General features: G+C 49.9%; 1 protein-coding gene across 1 annotated transcript in view; it reads left to right on the top strand.

Moving 5' to 3' along the window:
- Window positions 1-21,796, top strand: part of SORT1 (sortilin 1) — a 41,417-nt gene that overhangs the window by 4,807 nt on the left and 14,814 nt on the right. The window contains exons 2-10 of the mRNA XM_067531523.1: window positions 8,359-8,418; window positions 10,870-10,943; window positions 12,584-12,686; window positions 13,218-13,382; window positions 13,799-13,872; window positions 15,430-15,479; window positions 17,169-17,299; window positions 18,090-18,234; window positions 20,353-20,508. Coding sequence (XP_067387624.1) covers window positions 8,359-8,418; window positions 10,870-10,943; window positions 12,584-12,686; window positions 13,218-13,382; window positions 13,799-13,872; window positions 15,430-15,479; window positions 17,169-17,299; window positions 18,090-18,234; window positions 20,353-20,508 — 958 coding nt within the window. The remainder of the gene's footprint in view (window positions 1-8,358; window positions 8,419-10,869; window positions 10,944-12,583; window positions 12,687-13,217; window positions 13,383-13,798; window positions 13,873-15,429; window positions 15,480-17,168; window positions 17,300-18,089; window positions 18,235-20,352; window positions 20,509-21,796) is intronic.

Genomic DNA, 21,796 nt, shown 5'->3' with positions numbered 1-21,796 from the left:
AGGTGCTGAAATGTGTGTGCACACACGCTGCTGCCTCCTGAAGGGTTTGAAAGCTTCCTAGCTCAGGAGTACACCTGCAGATGCAGGGTGAGGGGGAGGCTAGTATCAGCTGGTGTGCTCTCCTGACTTAGCTGTGAAGTTAATGAATAGCACCTGCCAGCTGGCTTGCTGAAAAATAGCAATTCCTTCTTCTGCAGGTGTTTTGTCTAAGTTAAACATGCCGTATGTGCAGACCTGTTTCAGGGTGAAGTTTTTGTTGTGTTATATGTAAGAGGCAGCATGGCCTTTGTTGTGTTTTGTTGCGTTATAGGTAAGAGACAGCAGCTCTCGACACTCAGTTATGCCTTAGGTAAGCCTGCTGAAAACGTGTTGCGAAAAACAACTGTTTGCAATGCTTCCACCTTGCAATGCTTCCATGTCTAAATACAGCAGTGTCGGTGGTATTGCTTGGGAGAATGTCGCTAGCTCAGATCTGGCTGAATTGAAGACATCTACAACAGGCTCTCCGCAGTGTTAGGAAACAACGAGCGCTGCAGCTGTTCCAGTTTGGCCAGTTCCCCAAACTGCCGCCTGACAATGCAGTGCTTTGCGTTTGGAAATCACCCACTAACTCTTGCGTCCAGCAGCAGTGTTGAGGGCGGTAAGAGAACGATGTTTGCGCTTCCCTGAAAGCTGTGACCCTGACGTCACAGAAGGATTGGATGGATGGATTGGAATGGTTCTGTCAGAAACAATATGGCTGTGGGGACAAGTGAGATATGCCATCTCTGTCCCTGTAGCAACACTGGGGAGAGCTGCTTAACCTCTGAGCCTCAGTTTCTCTATTGTAAAATGGGAGGTTACCCCTGTCTGAAGGGATACTGAAAAATCAGTGAGGCTTGACGAGCAATTTGAAAATATAAAGTGTTAAACAGATGCTGAATATTAAACTAGAGGTCAAGGCCTCAGAGCGATTTGTCCTGGATTTGGGAAGTATTCTGCATGCGATCTCTTCCTTGCTCTGTGGCATTTTGGATTGCTAGTTGGCGGCTTGGCAAACAGCCTTTCTCTGAAATAAAGGATTCTTGCCCTCTAAGTAGGGTGAGGTCCCAGTTCAATGTGAAGAGAAGGGACTTGCTGGCAGCAGAAGTGGGCCCCACTCCAGCTCTGCTCATGCTTGAGGACATTTCATTTATTCTGTGTTCAGAGCAGCAATCACCCAAGCATTTCCCAGAAGAGCCTGAATTTCCGGTTTAGAGACCCTATTGACCGGCAGCACCTTTGCTACGTGAATTGCTGACAGTGGGAACTAGACACCTGACTATGGGGACTTTGAGAACTCTCTGCTGTCCTGCTTGGTCCCTGCTGTACTTGTCAGCCTTTTGTACTCTTGTTCGAGTTTGATCAATGTGGGGCTGGCTGGCTCAGTGGAGCTGGGCGGTGTTTTCTGCCCCACTGCCTCTGGGTTAGGAAGACACAATGCTGTGTTGAGAGGCTGGGAAGGTCATGTTCTGAATTGCTTCTCTGGCTTCCAGTGAGCAATGTTGTTTTGCATGATCAAGGGCTGCGGACACAACTAGCTGCGCTTGCTGTGTCATTAAACTGAAGAAATGGTTTTGCTGAGCACTGGGCCCTGACCTACCTCTCCATGCTGCTGTCAGCAGGGACTAAGCCTTCCCAATGGCAAGGGAGAGGGCACCCTGATAATGAAAGGCTTTAAACAAAATTCCTGGCATTCTACCTTCTCTTAACTGAACTCCCAAATTTAATTTAAACAGGCAATGAATGACAAGCAGGGGTGTAATGCTCCCATTCTGAAGGCTTCTAGAGTACTTTGTAGGAATTGCAAGCACAATTTGGGAGAAGCAGTAGAGAACCTTGTATCTAATGTTGTAGTGGGTATTGGGATTTGATGAGAACACTGAGGTTAAAGCTTCTACTCTTGGGATCTCTAATGACCATAGGTAGTCAGGCCCTTGGATTTAGATCCTTCAGAAAAGGAAGGATGGTCCAGAGATTAGGCTGCTGGTTTGGGACTTTGGAGACCTGCGTCCAAGTCCTTGCTCTGCCACAGATTCCCTGGGTGACCTTGGGCAAGTCATTTAGCCTCACTTTGACTCAGTTCCTCATGTGTATAATGCGGATAATAGTCCTGCCCTGCCTTCCTGAAGAAGATTGTAAGGTGCATAGATAATGGCGATGGAGCCATATAAGTACCTTAGACATTGTATCAGAAAAATTACACCTATAGCATTTAGATTTTCATCAGGGATGTTTCTCATCCAGCCTGACCCTTCTTAGTGGCGAGTTTACACAATCCGAGCCTGTGGTGGGCTGCGGTCAGGTGGCAGAATCCTCTAGATTCAGACTGATTCAGCAGATCAGCCTGGTACGTTTCACTGGCTGTTGGCAGGACTCTGGCATTACAATCCTGTATTACTATACTATACTACTGTGCTATCTCTGTCCTATGTTTTGGATTTCAATAGCAGAGTGGCTTGTTTTTGTATAGGGGAACACCACATCTCCCAGCTGACTGAGTGGAAGGCTGCCTCTCTGTGTAGGTGGATAAAGTCTCCTGTTAACACACATGGACGTCTCGCAGTGTACATCAGAAACGTGGCTGTGGAGTTTTCAAAAAACCCATAACCTTTGGCAGAGCACTGAGAAATGGTGATGCCTTAGACTGCAGGAGGTGGGAAGAGATGATAATCTGTGTGTCAGAATCCCAGGGTGCTGACAGCTGCATTTCAAAGCATGATCCCTGTCAGGATAAGCTCTAGGTTCAGGAAGGACAGAAGAGGGTCTCTTTCCTTCCAAAAAACAAATCTTAGCTCAGTCGTTGGAGATTTGAGACCCCTGTGCTCTCTGCCAGAGCTGTCATCCTGCTGTGCCTGATGTGCTAAAGGCTCTTAATAAAAGGCTGTGATGACATAAGCGACCCATACTTCACACTGTTTGGTTCACTGTTGGGGTGACTTTCCTCTGTCCCTCCTGGAGAAAGGGTTGAGGTTGTGCACGTTCAACAGCTGCTCTGGGATTTTATGGCATCAGTACTTGCTGAACTTGAACCCAGCATAGCTCTCCACAGGGTGTAATTTGTTGCCTTCTGTACTGTCTGGTGCCTCCCGTGCTAATACGCACTGTCTGCTTGTACTCAGACATATTGCAAAGGCTTCAGGCACCTCACAGGGCTTTTTCTTTCCTACCACACACAAGGATTTAAAGTCTTTGCACAGCTGATCATTTACTGGAAGGAGTGAGCACTGTTAAGGCACAGACTGGATATGACTTGACTGGTCTTGTCCCTGCCTAGCTCCTTTAACTTCTCTTCCCAAGTGTGTTCAGTGCTAGATGGACATTCTCTAGGAGGCCAGCCTCCTTGATCACAAAGGTCCTGTCTGCCCCTGGAATCTGCGAATCTGTAAACAGCGTGAGCCATCAGAGTTCCCCTGTTCCCTCAGCTGTTACTGAAGCTAGCTCTGTTTTTACTGGGGGAATTTTCCTTTTGGCCCAGCTTCCTCATCCAGCAGGGATGCCATCAGACACAAATTGCTTTCCCATAAGAAGTGGAAGCAATTGACACTGTTCTCGCTTTGGAAAATGTCCCTTTTAACTAGGCATTGTATTTGACTTAGTGTGGTGAAGATAAACACTAGCACACCGCATCTGAGCCTTTATTTTTAGCTGTGCTGTTGTGAAAGTAACGGGGTCAAATCATCTTTAATAAGATTTGAAATATTAAAGAAACACAATGGCATTTTTCCTAATAGTTTTACCAGGAACTTCTCTTCAAGCATCTACAGGCTTTCTCACCTTAGAAGGCATTCCCCTTTAATTAGATCACACCAGCATAGTGACATGCTTAAGTAGAGTGTGCTAATGATGCCTTCTAAACAGCAATGCTCACTGCTCAGGCTCCTGTCACCTGTAATTTCCCTCTCTAAATTATCAGTGTTGCTAAAAGAAGAGCTGATCAAATGGACATTTGTGCTTTTTTGAAAAAAGCAACCACAAATCCTTTTGTCTTTCTTCTTTAACCCCTGTGTGTCCTGGTCAATTTCCAACTGGTGTGGCTGTCTCCGAGCTTTCCAAAGCCTTCCTTCAATTGCATTTGGAGTGCACTATCTTTTACGCCCTGACCTCAGCCATTCTCTTGTGCATGGTGCAAGCTTTTCATGGCAGGGGTTGTTTGTATGGTTCTTAGCAAAATGAGATCTTGATGTTGGTTGGGTTCTCCAGGTGCTACCATAATGTAAATAATAAAAAACAGCTGCCATGTTCCATCCCAGAGGTAGCTGCGCTTCACTGCTCTGGGAAGTGATCTCCATGCCCCTTCCCTGTACCTCACTGTGGTGTTAAGGCTTAGCTGTTAAACACTCTACGATCACTTATAAAAGTGCAAAATAGCTTTCCTTCCTCTTCCCTGAGGTATGCTCCATTGAGTTGCCAGCACTTGTGCTAAGGAGCTATATGGATAAGCAAGTTTTGACTGCTTAAGAGTATCTCTGTGCTGCTTCTAGTCAAGCAAGCCCTGAATCCACCCAGTAGCCTTCCAGCATCAAGATGTTCCTGGGTATGCCAGCCCCTGTCATGCAGACAGCTCCTCTTATGTTTAGACAGCAGGACTCTCTTGCTGTCTTTGTGCTGCTGCAGATGCCCCTCCTAGAGTTCCTAGTTCAGCATCTGCAACCCTGCTGTGGGCCCACAAATGCCATCTCAGTGGAGGCGGGAGGGCTGCTATACACAGAGATCCCTTCTGGCAGTAAGAACTTACTGCAATGTAACTAGATATCAGGTCCATTCTTTCCATTTCTGCGTGAAGAGGAGCTGTCACGCCATTAAAATCATACTTCATTAACAAAGACTGAGCACCTGGGGCCATGCTACCATGAAGCTTGGCTATTGATGGACCAGTAGGCCAAAAACACAAGGTCTTTTACACTAGACTACAGCAGAGCCCCCTCCTGTCACATGGCCGTCCAGTAGGTGATTTGATGGCCTCCTAGCAAGTAGCATGAGGCCTGGTGAGATTAAAGCACAATTTAGTTCCCACAGAAAACAGAACCTTCCAAATCTCGCTTGGCTGAAATGGAGGTGGCTTTAGAAAACCAGTTGGGATTGTTAGGTGATTGGGCCATGTGCCTGCAGAGTGACTCAGTCCTTTCAGCAGAACTGCTCCCCATCTTGCATCAAAGCAGCGTCTTTATGTAACTGCTTCTTCCTGAGAGGAGGGGAGCTAGGAGACAGATTTGCCTGGGGCTGGCGAGGAAAATAATGCAGAGTCTGTCTCCATGTTTGGAGGTGGCTGGTAGCGCACAGTTTTTGCTGACCATTTGCAAATTTCTCCACTGGGCTTCCTCACGCTCGAAGTCTCTGTGTTGCTGTCTGGATTCCGTTCATTTTGGCATGTCTGTAACCTTCGTTGGCATCCCCCAGCTCCGTGTAGCTCATCTGTCATGCAAGCAGCTAATTTACATTTCTTCCATTTTTTAAATGAGATGCTAATAGGTGTCTCTTGGAAAGATGAATCCGCTAAGGCTTGCACAGGCTGGAGGAGGGAGGGAGGGGCACAATTCCCCTGGCTTCTCTCCCCCTTTCCCTAGCTCACAGTTTCTGCTCTTTGTTTGTCGACTCCCTGTACTGTACCCGCTAGACTGTTTGCCTGTCCAGCTTCTCATGCTGACTCTGGTTCAACTTCCTGCGGCTAGGGTCTCAAACAGAAGCCTCTCTCTTGGGCAAGAGGTGCATCCTCAACACCATTTCCTCTTTCCTTCCTTTGCTTGGAAACCCCCTCTGCCTTGACTCTTCCTTGTCCCAGAATGTTCCTCCTTCACCTGCCTCGTGCTGCTGCCGATCCCTGACTGTGTCTCCATGCCTCTCTCCTTGACTGTTGAAAATCCCTCCTCTGTTGTCTCCTAAAGTCCCAGCTCCTTGCACTCAGGCCCATGATGATCAGCAACTTCCTGCCCACTCCAAAAGGTGAGATTGCCTCACCCTCCATTCTCAAACTCCATGCTCATTCTTGGGTCCATTTCAGAATCACCCAGGCTAGTGGTGGACATCCAAGGGCTCGATACAGTCCACTTCCTGGATTTTCCGTCTACTCCTTCCCTTGTTTATATAGCAGTGACTCCTTCTGGTCCATCACACCACCCCATCTCTGTCGGTGTAAGAGCCTTGTCCACAGCCTCCTTGTCTCCCTTCGTCTCCTTCGGATCTCCCCAGGAACCTGCCTTTTACACAGGTCGGGCATAGCTCAGTAACAGTGTTGGCACTGCCCCTCCCCAGGCTGCAAGGTGCCCGTGGTTGTGTAGAAACAGCATTCTGTACCCTCCCCCAGCTGTTACCTGGGCCTCTGCTTTCCTTCCCCCAACCCCCCCCCAGTGAAGGTAACTGGACACTTGAGGCTGCAACTCTTGTAGTGCTTCTCCCAAGGTACTGAGGGCGTCTCGCAAACGGAGCGTTACAAGGAAAATCGGGCTCCCAGTCCCAGGTGTATTTCCATGGTGACTGTCTGGCCGTCTCCCAGGCCTTGCCTGTAGAATGCTGGGATTCCTGTTCCCAGGTGCATCAATCACCTGCACTGGAGGGGGAGGGGTTTCTCCACCTGCAACCCAGATCTCTGTTTATTTCCTATCTAGACCAATGGTTGAGCTGGGATTTTATGGTGCAGGTGCCAGCAGAGTGGTAACGTGTACAGCCTCAAAATTTAGTGAGATTGTGAAGAGATTATGGTTTAATTGAGGCAACCTTTAAACTGCAGGGCAGGGCGCTGATGGTGCTGATTGTTCCGCTCAGGGGAATATCTGCATTGCCAGGTTCCCCTATGGCACTAATGCGGTGCTAGCTAGCCAAATCCTGACATCGCTGCTTTGCTGGCTTCATCTCTCCGGTGTTCCTCTGGGCTTTTGAGGCCAGGTCCAGTTCGTCTCCTGGCTTAGCGGGAGTGTTCTGTGATCCTGCCTGGCGTCTTGGCACCAGCAGGAACTGCGGAAAATATTATCTGGAGGCGGATGCCTGTGCAGGGTGGTAGGGCTGCGCTGTTTACTCTAGTGCTCGTGATAAAGTGCACAACCCAGTTTTACTGCTATGCAAGGCCAAACGAGCACACCGATGTGGTTCCTGTCACCATGGTGCTGCTGTTTTGGCTGACCAGTTATGTCCAGCGGGAGAAGAGCTCAACTCTGCTTAACCGTCAGCCATTACTGCCCCTCTGGCTGGGGAGCTCCCTGATAGGAGAGGCATTATTAAAAACTCATGAAGGGGTGAGATATGGGAGCAGTCTGTGCTGCTCAGAATCATAGTCTCGCAGGGCTGGATCTCAGGCCATCACCACGAGGCCCATGAGGCTTGTGGGGCTTCAGCTCCTGGTTTAGCAATGGAGCCCCATGAGGTGCGGAGGACCACAGTGGGCAAGCATCTGCATTTCAGCTCTTCAGCTGAACTGAAAGGGAAATCAGCTTCTCGTAGCAGAGCTGTGTGTGTGTGTACGTGTGTGTACGTGTGTGTGTATGTGTACACATGGGCAGGGCATGTTAACCCACAGGAAAACACAGTGCTCCAAAGCAGTTCTGGAGTTTACTCTTGGGCAAGGGCAAGCACAAGGGGAATGTGGTTAAGCTTTTTCTGTATTGAAATAACTAGCTGGTGAGTATCCGATGCTAAGGGGCAAGGCTCCAGGCCCCTGCAAAGCTTTGGGGTAGAGACAAGCTGGATCTGTAGTTCAAACATGAGCACGTGGCAGCCCCTTGGAGAGGTGGTCGGTGCGGGTTGCACTTAGCACCTTTGGCCCACAAAGCATGAGGTCTGCTTTGCTCTCGCTGCCTAACACAAGCTGCCCAGTGTTACCTGAACTACCGAAGGGGTGAGATGGTATGGAGAGGAAGGACTGGGGAGATCTTCCCACGGAGGCTGGATGGAGAGACGCACTCTGTTGAGTTGTCATATGTAGGTTGAGTGGCAAGAATCCAGCAGGCATTTCAGTTATATCCCACATAAGGGGTTGTGTGTGGGTCAATGAATGAAAAATGAAGCCACCTGAGGGAGCATGAAACTGTGAAAAAGTCTCTGGTGGGTTGTGTCTACTACTAGCATTTACTGATTCAGCTGTAGACTGCACAGGTAGCAATGAGTGAAGGGAAAGCCACCCTGTGATGAGAGGCAATGAACTGTGGGTTCCTGAGGCCTCCCCAGATGGGGACTGGGTAGTTATTACTGCTTTGGATTCAAGTGGCCTGGGATGGTCTGTATAACCAGGGGATACTCTTCCACTGTGCATGTTGAATTCCTCTTGATCCTCTCCCCTCCAGTGATGAGAGGTGGAGGGGTTTGTCATCTGTAGAAGTTTGAATGTGATTCCCATCTTTTTCCTTGCAGCATGTCTTTGATGATTACAGCCGCACTGTCTCACTGTCCTGGGTTGGAGACAGCACTGGGGTAAGTTAATGTGTTCGATCTGAACGGGTTTTTAAAAGTAACCTTTCTAAATGACAGGGTAGCGGTGGGGGTTGGGCAAGCCAGAGGGGCAGCTGGGAAGTACGACTTCACTTCCTGGAACCAGTGTTCATTGTGAACCTTGGGCGCACACATTCCCGAGTACAGGCCACTCCCACTGTTCTGCACGCGCACGCATCTAATCCTGCCAGGTAAGGTCCCCAGTGGGGGCTGGTCTAGCGCTCCAACTAGATCAGCGTAGATGCCAATGTAGGTAAAGCAGCACCACTCTGCAGCAGGGGTGCAATTACATTGGTAGAAAGGTGCTTAAATTGGTCTGGCTTATTTAGGCATAGTTACGGGAACAAGCTATAGCAGTGTAAACGCCTTTATTGTGATAGATCCGTGTCCACACTAGAGGGTTGCACCGATTCTGACTATCAATTTCAAAACTAAATTTGTTAAATCAGTACAAAATCTGCATGTAGACCATCCCGAGGTCCCTTCTGCAGAGATTGTGGCTGCCCTCATGCTAGCAATGGCTCAGTTGCCTAGCAGGGTCTACTGCCCGTTGATTGCTGTATCTAGCGCTGTCTTGCTCCGAAGGGCCCAAAATTTAAATACAAATAAATATTTTAAAATTAAAAAAGCCACCCTAACAAAACTCCTCCATACATGCAATTCTCCTCTGGTGGAAAGAACAAACAGCACGCAGTAGATGCCAGTCATGTTGGTGGAAGGCACCCAGGTATTACAGGGATGATAGCAGCACAAGAATCTATACAGATTAGAATGGGAGCAGCTCTAGCAAATCTGTCGTATGACCCTAATGGGGGTTGGGGAAGCTGCACTCTTTTGCTCTGGTAAGAAATGGCCAGCAGCCCAGTGGGGCTCATTCCCATTGAGCTAGGGATGAAGGGTTTACACTGCCCCATTGCTAGCTTCTCGTGTGGGGCAGGGATATGTGCTGCCTTTTCCTTCATCTGCTGCACTGAGAAAAACCCCGTGGCCTGCTGGTGCTGAATCCACCTTGAAGTCCCAGCATCGCCAAGAGCCCAGCTTGCAGCATTTCCCCCTTATTTGCAGTTTGAATGTGAAGTTGAAGCTAGATCAATTCAGACTATAAATAAGGCGTAAATTTTTAATGCTGAGAGTAACTAACCATTAGAACAATTTACCAAAGGTCGTAGTGCATTCTCCATCAATGACCATCTTTAAATGATGGGGGGATGGTTGTCTAAAAGATCTGCTCCAGGAATTATTGTGGGGAAGGTCTCTTTCCTGTGCTACACAGGAGGTCAGACGAGATGATTCCCTTCTGGCCTTAGAATCTATGGAAGCTCCTGGCCTTTGAGGAGTGGGGTGGTGCTGAGCTGTGCTTGTGTGTGACTGACGCCCATTAGACGTGTCTGAGCATAGAGCAAGTGAGCTGCTGCTAGGAAACCATCACAGCCAGCACCGCTCACTGAGCAGGTGGCGTCGGCGGATTTGTCTGTAGCGCTATCACAAGGCGGCTGTTCCTCCCCTGTAAATTACAGCTCTGGGCTGCCTTTATCAGTCAGGGAAACCTACGCTTCTGTGGGCTCCTGCAGGAAAGAACTGCTGAGGCAGCCAGCCTTCCTCACCCTCATCAGATGGCCTGCTGCGTCCCTGACCAGGCTAGCTCTGAGAATAGCTCAAGCGCCGTGTCTGAAGTTCTTAGTATCCTTGGAATTAAAGGCTCAGACCCTGAAAGTGTTGGCTCAGCTCTTCAGTCTCCACTGTGTATGGGGCTGTTGGCCAGGACCTTACATCCCAAGGTCTTGTCTGGTCTGTGGACATCAAAAATCCCTTGGCCCTTCTCATGGGGTTTTCCCTAAAGCCTGGCCAAAATTCCCCCCTCCCCATTAGTGTTGCACATTGTGCTGTCCATAGCTTGGTGCCTTCCATCCTAGAAATAGCTGCATTTCCCTGTAAAGCATGTCGGGAGGTGAAGGCGTCATATAACCATAAGATCATTCTTAGGTACTAGCTCGTGGGATTTGCTGCCTTAAAGACATTGGGGTTGGCTGTCCCTTGAGAAATGTGGGTTGAGCCAATAATCTGCCCCTGGATTTGGCTGGAGGCCAGGTGATTGTCCGACAGCAGCACAACAATAGCCTGCGATTGGGGGAACATCCCCAGCAGACTCGCTTCCTGCCCCTGGCAAATAAAACCAGTGAGTCCCTGTTTTGTTGTTAAAGCCGTTGTCCCTGGGAGAAGCCACGTGAGAGACACAGCACTAGCTGACTGTCCTCAGGGGCGCTACATAAGGGGCTGTTGAATCCCTTCACAGGTTCAGTAAATCCAGTGAGGTGGCTGGGCGGTGGCTGAGAGCTGCTGGCTGCACTCATAGGCCTCCTGGAGGAGAGCTGCTAGTCAGCTGTCCCCGAGGGCTCTCCAGAAGCTTGATGGTCTGGTTCTCTCTTTGTCCAGGTTATTCTCATCCTGACCACGTTCCAGATACCGCTGGTGATCATGAGTTTCGGGCAGTCCAAACTGTACAGGAGGTGAGGCCCATGGTGCCTGATGCATTCTGTTGATCTGATTAACTCCGTGAATTAGTGAGCTGCCTCGCCTGGCTGTCTGATATGCTACTGCTGTGCTCTCTCTCAGTGGCAGCCAGCCGTAAGCGCCGTGGTGTACCCAGTGGGGGAGGAGTTGGAAGGAGATTGAGCTGCTGGCAGGCTCAGGCAGCCTCCCTGGGGTGTGGTGGGGAAAGCAGGGTTTCTAAACTGGCGACAAATCACTCCACTGTGTCAACTCAGCTGATGGATGCTGCTGATGTACAGGAATGGGTGATGCCTGGAGTGGGAATAATTGCCATGGGCTTGGGTGTATCTTGCCTCTTGCTCTGATGTGCCTGGGAGTGTGTGAGGAATGCAAAGACAAGCTCTGCCCAGCCCAGTGGAGTGGGCGTGCTACAGGATGACCAGAACAGCTGTGGGCTGCTCTGCTGCTGTGGGAATCTGGGTGTTCAGTCTCTGCGTGCATCATATTGGTTAAGCAACACGTCACACCCAGGAGGCCGTTTATAAAATCCATGTCAGTTAGAATCATGGAAGATGAGGGTTGAAAGGGAGCTCAGGAGGTCATCTAGTCCATGCCCCTGCTCAAAGTGGGACCAACCCCAACTAAACCATCCCAGCCAGGGCTTTGTCAAGCCAGGCCTTGAAAACCTCTAAGGATGGAGATTCCATCACCTCCCTGGCTAACCCGTTCCAGTGCTTCACCACCCTCCCAGGGAGAAAGTTTTTCCTAATATCCAACCTAGACCTCCCCCACTGCAACCTGAGACCATTGCTCCTAGTTCTGTCATCTGCCACCACTGAGAACAGCCTAGCTCCATCCTCCCTGGAACCCCCTTCAAGTAGTTAATGGCTGCTATTAAATCCCCCCTCATTCTTGTCTTCTGCAGACTAAACAAGCCCAGTTCCCTCAACCTCTCCTCCTAAGTCATGTGCTCCAGCCCCCTAATCATTTTCGTTGCCCTCCACTGGACTCTTCCCAGTTTGTCCACATCCTTTCTGTAGTGAGGCACCCAAAACTGGACAGAATACTACAAATGAGGTCTCACCAGCACCAGATAGAGGGGAATAATCACTTCCCTCAATCTGCTGGCAATGCTCCTACTAATGCAGCCCAATATGCCATTAGCCTTCTTGGCAATAAGGACACACTGCTGACTCATATCCAGCTTCTTGTCCACTGTAACTCCCGGGTCCTCTTCTGCAGAACTGCAGATATTGGTTCCCGGTCTGTAGCTGTGTATGGGATTCTTCCAACCTAAGTGCAGGATTCTGCACTTGTCCTTGTTGAACTTCATCAGATTTCTTTTTGCCCAATCCTCTAATTTGTCTAGGTCACTCTGTATCCCATCCCTACCCTCCAGCGTATCTACCACTCCCCCCAGCTTAGTGTCATCTGCGAACTTGCTGAGGGTGCAATCCACCCCATGCTCCAGATCATTAATTCGCCGTGGAATGCTTCCATTCTTTATCTGCTGTCTGCACTGAGTAACTGCTTTGCAGTGCCCAGCATAGCCCTCCTTTGCGGCTCTCTAATCCCAGCAGTCGCCCCTGAAGCGTCAGTGGCCCCTTGTCTCCTCTGCTGCATCCCAAGAGTCATTATTTACTTTCTTCCCTCTCAGCGAGGACTATGGGAAAACTTTCACAGACATCACAAGCTTCATTAATAACACCTTCATCCGGAATGAGTTTGGGATGGCCATCGGACCAGAGAATTCGGGGAAGGTAGGAGACCACTGCAGATGTGCTCTTGAACAACGTGCTCCCCAGGCAGCTTGAACTGCTTCTGAGTCAGTGACGGAGCTGGTCTCAATGCAGGCTGCTTTAATGCTGAATAGCGCTGCCCTTCGGTTCATTGAAATGTAACTCTCCACATGGTGGTGGTGCCTAGTGTTCAGGGGCAGGGGGTGCACTCCTGGGGACTGCTCCCAACACTCCAATTAATTACCTCTTGGGAGACTGAGGGCAAGTCACTTCCCAGCTCTGTGCCTTGGTTTCCCCATCTGTAGAATGTGGATAGTGTCCATCTCTCTGGAGCTTAGCCAGAGCCTGTGAAGCGTTCTGGGCCCCGTTCCCATGAAGCGCACGTTATGATCCCATTGTGGGGAAATTGGGGCTGAGTGGGCTACATGAAGCTCATTTGTGTTGGAGCAGGTCAGTACAGCCGGCGCGGGGGATGTGGCCGAGGCTGTCTCTGGCATAGCGAAAGCATGTGTGCTCGGCACTCACTTAGTCTCCCCCTTTTTCCTTGTCTAGGTGATTCTGACAGCGGATGTGTCCGGAGGGAGCGATGGAGGAAGGATCTTCAGATCGTCTGATTTTGCTAAGAACTTTGTTCAGACAGATCTCCCCTTTCACCCACAGACTCAGGTCACATACCACCCGCAGAACTCCGACTACCTGCTGGTCCTCAGCATTGAAGTAAGAAACCCATCTGGGAAGCCAGGGCGCTTCCCCCTCCCTCTCATTTCTGCTTTCTTTTGGGAACAACTAAACTAGCTGCAACTGTGCTCTGTGAGATACGCTGGGATCGAGTTCTGTAGCGACACCTGGTGGTGTCGCGTAGTAGCATCCCACAAGGGGAAGAATGACAAATCACAGCTGCTGCTGCGTCCTTTAGCCTTTTAGGATTCTGGGGGATGAACTTCTATTCCTGAGTCTGAAACATACAGTGGGTGCTTTCCAGGGAGTGTTATGTGGCCTTGTATTTAGAAGCCCTGCTGTGTGTTCTGTTTCAGAGGGCTGGCCCTGCCTTTTTTTAGGCCAGATTCTATTTGAAGCTTTAGAGGTAACACAGCCAGTAACCAGCAATCCTGTCTGAATACTGAACTTTTCAGAACAGCCTCTGGGTGTCCAGGAACTTTGGAGAGAAGTGGGAAGAAATCCACAAAGCTGTTTGTCTGGCAAAATGGTGAGTAGCTGAATGGTACATCGGTGTCTGTTGCTCTGAGCTCTCCCACCAAAGGAAGCTCAACGCTGTGGGTATGGCACTTCCCATCGCTTCTCCTCCACTCTTTTTTTTTTTTTTTTTGGTCCCCTCTGTCTTCCCATAGAGGAAACTCAACAGTCTGAGGGGCCCATATCACTCATGTTTAATATGCTTTGATTTAGAAATAACAGTATCCCATCACACTGGGGGTTGGGAGACTTCCCTTCCACAGTGCAGTATTGGACTCAGATTCTTCCATCTGGGAACGGCAGGCCGCTCTCTGAGGGTTGGGAAAGCATGGACTGAGCATTCACTCGATGGAAGGTGCCACTCTTTTCACATGGAGTGTCTAGAACGCTGCACACAACCATGGCTGGACTGTGCTCAGGTGGTAAAACTTGCCTGATTGGTTTTGCCTAACTTTGTCTGCTCTGGAGCCTCCCCATACCCTGGCCAGCCACCCTTCCACCTGGTAACCCTTACTGGGGTTAGCTAAATGTCTGTGTTCAATCACATGTTTAATTTAGCTCTTTGGCAGTCTGATAAGTACTCCAGTACCTACTTGGCTGCTTAATTTCTCTAGTGTGTGTGTATAAATTATTGTGCCTATGCTGCACCCATTAATGTCCAGTTCTGCCTATGGATGCCCACAATCTTTCATGGCTGCTGCAGAGGGCACCTTGGATTTATTTGAGTTGATGAATCCCAGTTTGCTTAGTCTCGTTGGCTTTTTAACCCCTTGGAGTCACCAATACCACTCAGCATTCTGCTCCTAGATACCAAGGTGACATGTGAATTCAATAGCTTTCAGTTCAGACTGCAACAGTGTAGAAACCATGGGCTTGGGTGCCATGAGTTTGGTAGGTCTCAACCCTGCTTCTGGTAGGTAGAAGTTTCATCATAAACTTACTTGTGTTGAGTCAAACTATTAATCCTTCAGTGAATACCTGGACTGTGTGCAGTACGGACAATGTCTGGTTGCAGTTCACAAAGCTATTGGATGTTTCCCAGACTCTTGAGCAAAAGTACCCACTCTTCTCTGAAAGGCACTGTAGCTGTCCTCCTCACTGGTGCATGTGTTGTAGAATCCCAGTACAGCACTGGGGTAGAAACTGTCCCTGCCCAGGGAGTCTGGCTTCACCTCTGTCCCCAAGTTGTGTAAAACTCGGAGTAAGTCTACATGGCAATCAGGGGTGTGACTGTCCCCCATGTCGGCATGCCTGTGCTAGCTTTAGTCTAACTAGTGCAGCTAAAAGGAGCAGAGAAGATGTGGTGACATGGAGCCTGGCAACATGAGTATATACCGAGGGTTTTGGGTGGGTTTGTATAGCCTGTGCCAATGTATGTGCTACTGCATCTTTATGGCTATTTTAGCAACACTATTTAGATTAAAGCTAGCACAGATCTACCTACCCAAGCTGCAGTTACACCTCCAACTGCAGTGTAGACAGTCTGACCCAGCTGTTGAGTCCCTAACGAGCCACCTTCCTCATGTCCACATTCTAAACACTTTTTTCCCCCCTTCCTGTCTGTTTCTAGGGACTCCAGCGCTACCATCTTCTTCACCACCTACCTGAATGGCTCCTGCAGTAAGTACTTCCTGCTTCCAACTAACAGTTGTGCAGTATTAGAGAATCAAAGCCACTTTGTGTGTGTGAGACCAGAGACTTGACAAGCCTTTTCCCTTCAGCTCCATGTTCCGCAAAGATCTTAATAAATCATCAGCTGTTAGCAATTGACTCATTTGCCCAAGGAGCTAAGGACAGGCCAGTGAATGGTCCTGAGCCCAAATACCCTGGAGGCTTTATAATCTGTGGCTATTTTAACATGCGATTCTGAAACCCACCAGCTGTTTGTATCCCCCTCCTGCCTGGTACCGTATAAGTGATTTAGGTGCTTGGATTTACAAGTTAAATGACTTATGTAAATTACATCGCAAGTCAGTTTAAATATAGCAATCCCACCGGCCAGAATTCTCCAGGTGCTCTCCAGCGATCATGGAAAGCATTATGAAATGCAACAAAAACATAATACCCTCACGAAACCCGACGAGCAAACAGATGGGTTGGATGCTGGGGAGTAGGTGAGGGGAGAACGGGGGCTAACAGTGCTCTTGCTACAGCTCCTTAGTGCTCTGTGGCATAGTTTGGATGTTGAGAACTGAGGAGAGATGGATGTCTAGGGGGAGAACTTGCTCTTCCTGGAGCTCACTAGAAACTTAATCGCTGCCAATTTGAGATGTGATGGTGGGATCCCAAAAGGTGGGTGGTGTCGGAATGCAGATGAAGCCATCCTGTTCCAGGGCTATGAGCGCAGACGTTGGAAAGGAAGCCGAACAGGCCTGTGTTGTAAAATAGAGGCAGGGTTGTCTGAGGTTTCGGGGGAAGCCTGGTGGTGGAACTCCTGCCACTGGGCAGGCTGAGGCTAGGCTGGTGATGGCAGATGTAGTCACTGATAGCAGCACGTGCTCACTGTCAGGGTGGCAGTCTGTGAGAGACACAATCTAGAGCAGCCTTTAGAGCTGACTGATACGTTCAACATAGGCGTGCGCATGGGGTGTGCCCAGGCACCCCCTAATGCAAGGGTATCAGACATACCTTGTTTATCTGGCCTGCGCACCTTTTTGACGTGTCCTGCGGCGCCATCTCGGTGTGCGTAAAGCTGCTGCCGAAATAGCGGAGGGCACATGATTTTTCGGCGGACGGAGCTGCGACGGATGGGAAATTTGCTGGCGAAATACCCTCCCTCGTGTCATTTTTCGGCAGAGACTATGACGCGGTGCTAATTCCGCCCATGGGAAATGTAAATGTTGCCCACCTGCGGAATTGAGTTTGACACCTCCGATGAAGATTCCCTGGGTGTGCATGCCTATGCTTCAGGATGAGGTTCTGCCTGGAGTGTGGGAGGGGCTGGGTGAGAAACTGCTGTGATGAGGTGGGGACAGATCCTAAGTGGATTCAGCACTTCTGAGCCCTGTTCGACACTTCAAACGCTGCAGGGCTTTAGGGAAGACGCTACCTGTGTCAATGGAGGAGCTGCTCCTGTTGGTGTGGTACGTCAGCTCCCCAAGGGGCTAGGTCACCAAGAGAATAGTCTCGTTGACCTAGCGCTCTTTACGCGGGGGGTTAGGTTGTTTTAACTGCGTTGCCCCGAGGGGTGTGGATTTTTCACACCCCTGAGTGTTGTAGTTATACCAACTTAACTTCCTACTGTAGACCTGGCCTCAGTGTCCCCCTGTCTGCTGCCGCAACATTAATTCTCATTTCCTTCTCCTCAAGAAACTGACCTTGGGCTTCTGGAGCTAAAGAAAACCAATGACTTTGGCAAAAGCTTCAAGACCATCGGAAAGAAAATCTACTCGTTTGGTCTGGGAGGTCGCTTCCTCTTTGCTTCTGTGGTGGTGGAGAAGGTAGGAGATTTGCTTTGGTCCTTTCTGTCTAGCTTTCAGGTGGCCCTGTGAGTCTGCGGAGTCGCAATGCTTGTTTGCGTCCATATGAGAGGCCTGGGCTTGGAGAGAGACCTTGATTTGGGTTTGTGGGTGTGGGATCTGTATGAATGTGATTGTGCCTTATGCAGTGGCACTGAGGCGGGAGGGGTGGCGGGGCCAGACCTCCAGGCATTGGCCTGGGGGGGAGGTGCCGGGCCAGCCCTTCATGATGTGCAGGAGGCTCTGAGGGGTGGCTGGCGGCAGCTGGGGGGTGAGGCCGGGCTGCGGGACTGGAGTGGGAGAGGCAGGCGCTGCGCAGCGGCTAAGTGCAGGGAAGGGAAGGTGGCAGAGCCAAGCCTGTATTTGCACCCCAAGCCTCACGCCTCCTGCAGGTACAGACCCCCCCTCCCCAGGACAGCTGGGGGGCAACACTAAGACCCCTCCTGCCCTGTGGGCAGGGTGGGGTGCGTGAGGCCTGGGGGGGCGGAGGGGGCGGCGCAAATGTAAGCTTGGCCTCTGGGCGCTGGAGCCTCACAGTACGCCACTGGCCTTATGGGACTGGGAACAGGCAGGGACATAAATGAACACGTGGCTGTCCAGAGTGCTCACGCCATTCCTGTGCCCTGGTCTAGTATCAGGACCATTCTCATTCCTGCTTCTCTTCCCCATCACCCTCTATGATCTGTCTTGGCCCCGGGGGAGGAGGTGCTGACGTATGGTTGAGCATGACAGCCGTTGGTGCTGGACCATAAAGAACGTACTTGCCTTCCAGGGCAATGCAAGGAGAATCCATGTGTCGCTTGATCAAGGTGAGACCTGGAATATGGCCCAGCTTCCATCTGTGGGTCAGGAACAGTTCTTCTCCATCCTGGCAGCCAATGAGGACATGGTGTTCATGCACGTGGACGACCCTGGGGGTAAGTGATAGAGGAGGGTAGGTGGAATAGATCCAAAGTTCAGTTCCCGTGCTTCATCAAACTGGAGTTGATTGTAAATCTCTCTACTCAAGAGAACACTAATCTTCTGAAAGCAAACCCTGAGACCTAGAAATGCAAAGCAAAGCCTAAAATGTACTTAACTCCCCTGCCCATACATTCTAAGTATAGGAACAACCTTAACTGTGTCCCATTCTGTACAGACCTCCTGCCTTGTGCACCCACTGCACCTTCCATGTAGGAGGCAGCATCCTGAAGGACAGTGCAGTAAGGGTTCTAATACCTGGTAGCTTGTGTCTGTGGGAACACCACATTCACTTACATAATCTGCTTGCAGTGCCTGAGAACTCTGGAGGATATGACTATGGTTTTGTACATTGCATGTTTGAGATGCGTGTGATTTCCGTACCACCTTGCCACTCCCTCATTTAAATTGCTTAATTTTTGGTCCACACCTTAACTTTGTTCTCCTAGAAGTATTAGCCTCTTATCTGTACTGAACCTTTCACCGTGGCACTTACTACATTTGAAAAATCTGTACTTTGAATCTTACAGTCCTGAATCCAGCCTCTTTTGATGAAGAGAGGGACATCCAGTCTCCTTTATTTCCTCTCCAGTTGTTCATGGGTTTGGAGAACAGGAGCAGCTTGTAGTGATGGAAAGACAGATGCCCTTCAGTTTAAATTGCACAGTGCAATCTAGGAGCAAGACCAAAATAGTTCAGTTAGATCACAAGTCAGTTTTCAGAGTCGCTGATGCAGTCGACATGTTTGTTGCTGGAAAGTAGGACTGTTTTGTGATACAAGGGCAGAGTTAAGGTGACCCGGGTATCCTTAACTTTGATTTTCCAGGCTTTCTAATGCTTGTGGAGGGTTCTGAAAAGTATGACATTCTCTCAAAAGCTTTTCATCTGAGTAACTGATCTTTACAGTCTTAACCTTGACTGAAATACTTTGCTAGGGAATTTTCTTTGAGACTTCAGGAATTGTTCAGCAACGGAAGTGTCGGTAAAGCTTGCAGATGGCCCAACTGATTCTCAGACTCTCTTTGTGGAGTCTTCCTTTCTGGTGTCAAGACTGGGCACTACATGTAGCTCCCTGCCCTCCCATTCCCCAGTCATGGAGAGAGCCACATCAGACTGATGGAAGCACTTAAAGGGGATTGAGGGGGTCCCCTCTGCACTCCTCGCCACTCCCTTGCCATAGCTGTATGTGTCATGAAACTGCCTATTATGAGATACATGTAAACGATTAAATATTGCCCCCAAATCCCTCCTCAGCAAACTACTCAAAGGCATGAGGCTTTAAGAGCAACAAATTAAAACAAACATCTGGTTTCTAGGCTGCATGGTTTTAGAGTCACTGAGTGTAATCTTCACTTCTGCACCACTGTCTGGCTTCAGACTTGCCAGGAAATCTGTCCCCTTGCGCGTGATCATACCTGTGACATTTCAGTTGCACTGGTTTTGGTTTGGCAAAGCTAAGGGGCTAGGGATCAGTACTAGGCTTCGGCTGGAGGATGACCTTCGCTCAGATGGCCCTGTTATCAGAGTGCCTTTGAACATTTATCCTCTCACCCCTGTGGGGCGGGGCTGTTATCCCTAGGATACAAATGAGGAACTGAGGCCAGAGAGACTGTGACTTTCCCATAGTGTCACATACACATGGTCTGTGATCAAGCCCAGAACTGAACCCAGATCTCCTAAGTCTCAGGCTGGCATCCTAACTGCTGGGGCATCTCCCCAAGGCCCTGCTTAAATAGAAGCAAAGAATTTGGCATCTGACAGCACCACCCCATGTGAGCTCTGGAGTTTATGGGCCATCTTGCTTCCCCTCTGGGACTTGCCGCTTCTTTCTGCCCCTCTCCGCCCCACCATGCAAACCAGGGGTAAATTGCTGATGTATTGCTGTCAGCACTGACAGTATAGGGTAGTGGTGTGACACTAGCATGTGGAGACTTGAGTCCGGGTGTGGCCAGGAAACCTCCCTGGCCTGGTAACCGCTTTCACAATTACTCTTTAGGCCTATCTGATTGCCCAGCCCTGCATTTGTTTCTCTGATTGCTCCTCTTTGCGAGCTGTATAATCTGTCTGTCTTGCAGATACTGGGTATGGCACAATCTACACCTCAGACGATCGAGGCATCATATACTCCAAGTCCCTCGAGCGGCATCTCTACACCAGGATTGGGAGTGAAACAGATTTCACCAACGTGACCTCGCTGCGGGGTGTCTACATCACCAGTGTGCTCTCTGAAGGCGAGTGCACGCTCTTGGAGTGTGGGTTACGCCCCAGCAGGACGGGCTGTGTTAGCGCAAAAGCCTCGGCCCTGGAACCAGGGAGGGATGTGGGCTAACGCGTCCCTTCCTGGGTGGGTGAAGTCAAGGCAAAACCTTTCGTGTAACCTGGGGGTCGCAGTTCTTATGGGGTCTACAAGGGGCCTCAGGAATGCTTTGGGGCCCACTGATGCCATGGAAGGATGGGGTCTATCTCGTGGCTGATGTCCTTTGCCTGCTCCTGTTCGAGTCCAACCCTTTCGCATGCTTAAGGGATGGCTTGCATGAGCCTGGGTTCCAAAACTGTGCAGTCCTTGCTCATGTGAGTAATCCCATTAATGTCCGTGGGCCCAGTTCTGCTCCCATTGATGCTGGTGGGCCTGCTCACAGGAGTAAAGTAGGAGCTGGCCCCTGGGTGAAAAACAACTTTCTCTCCAAAGCCCTTTCTTTGCTCATGTATAATTCTCCTGTGGGGCTGGAAGTGGCCATGTTTGGGGTCAACTCAGAGGTCTTTATCCCGGCTGGGGAGGGGTGAGATTTATCCTGGCTGGGGAAGGGGGTGAGACATAGACCTTTCTATACACAGGACTCCAATCATTGCACGTTAGAGCTGCAGGTTGTTGGCAGAACGCTGCTGGAGTTCTAGGCTGCTCTGCCGTCTCTGGCACTATGCAGTCACACCGTGGGGCGGGAAGGTCGTTGCATATCTAGCAATCAAAAATGGGCACTGTGGGGCATACCTGGGAGGAAACACGATGTTCTCACTGGTTTGTTGGAATGTGCAGCTGAAACGTTGCATTAATATACAAAGGGACGAATAGTCTATGGCAGCAGGAGCTAATGTGAACGGATACTGTAACTGGGCCACGTAGGTCCCTTCTGCCTTATAGGCAGGTCAGGGAGGGAGGCTGGTTGCCTTAAAGATACAAAAAAAAAATGCTTGAAACTTGCGTGCTTCTCCTTTGTCTGTGAGGATGGTTCTTCACCTCCACTGTCTGCTGGACAGCCTTCTACTATAACTGGGGGGCTTTCTAATTACTGAACTATTAGGCTGGGACCTTGGGGTCCTACTAGTCTTGAAGCCCTGAACTGGAACAGTCTCAATGTGGTGATTGCAGCTGGAGAGAGACTGCCTCCATGTGGTGTAGCAGGAGCGCTCTATGCTGGGAGAATGGTGCAGCAGAAATATATGCAGGTCCGCTGCCAGTGAGAAATCAACTTGCTATCTTCTGCTGCAGCCGGGGTGCCTGTTTCATGGGGGTGGGATGTC

Source organism: Emydura macquarii, unplaced genomic scaffold (genome assembly GCF_026122565.2).
Source record: "Emydura macquarii macquarii isolate MOO-44397 ecotype Brisbane River unplaced genomic scaffold, CSIRO-AGI_Emac_v2 contig_3220, whole genome shotgun sequence".
NCBI lineage: Eukaryota > Metazoa > Chordata > Testudines > Chelidae > Emydura > Emydura macquarii.
Note: the sequence above shows the minus strand (reverse complement) of the source record. Positions and strands in the feature narration are given on the sequence as shown.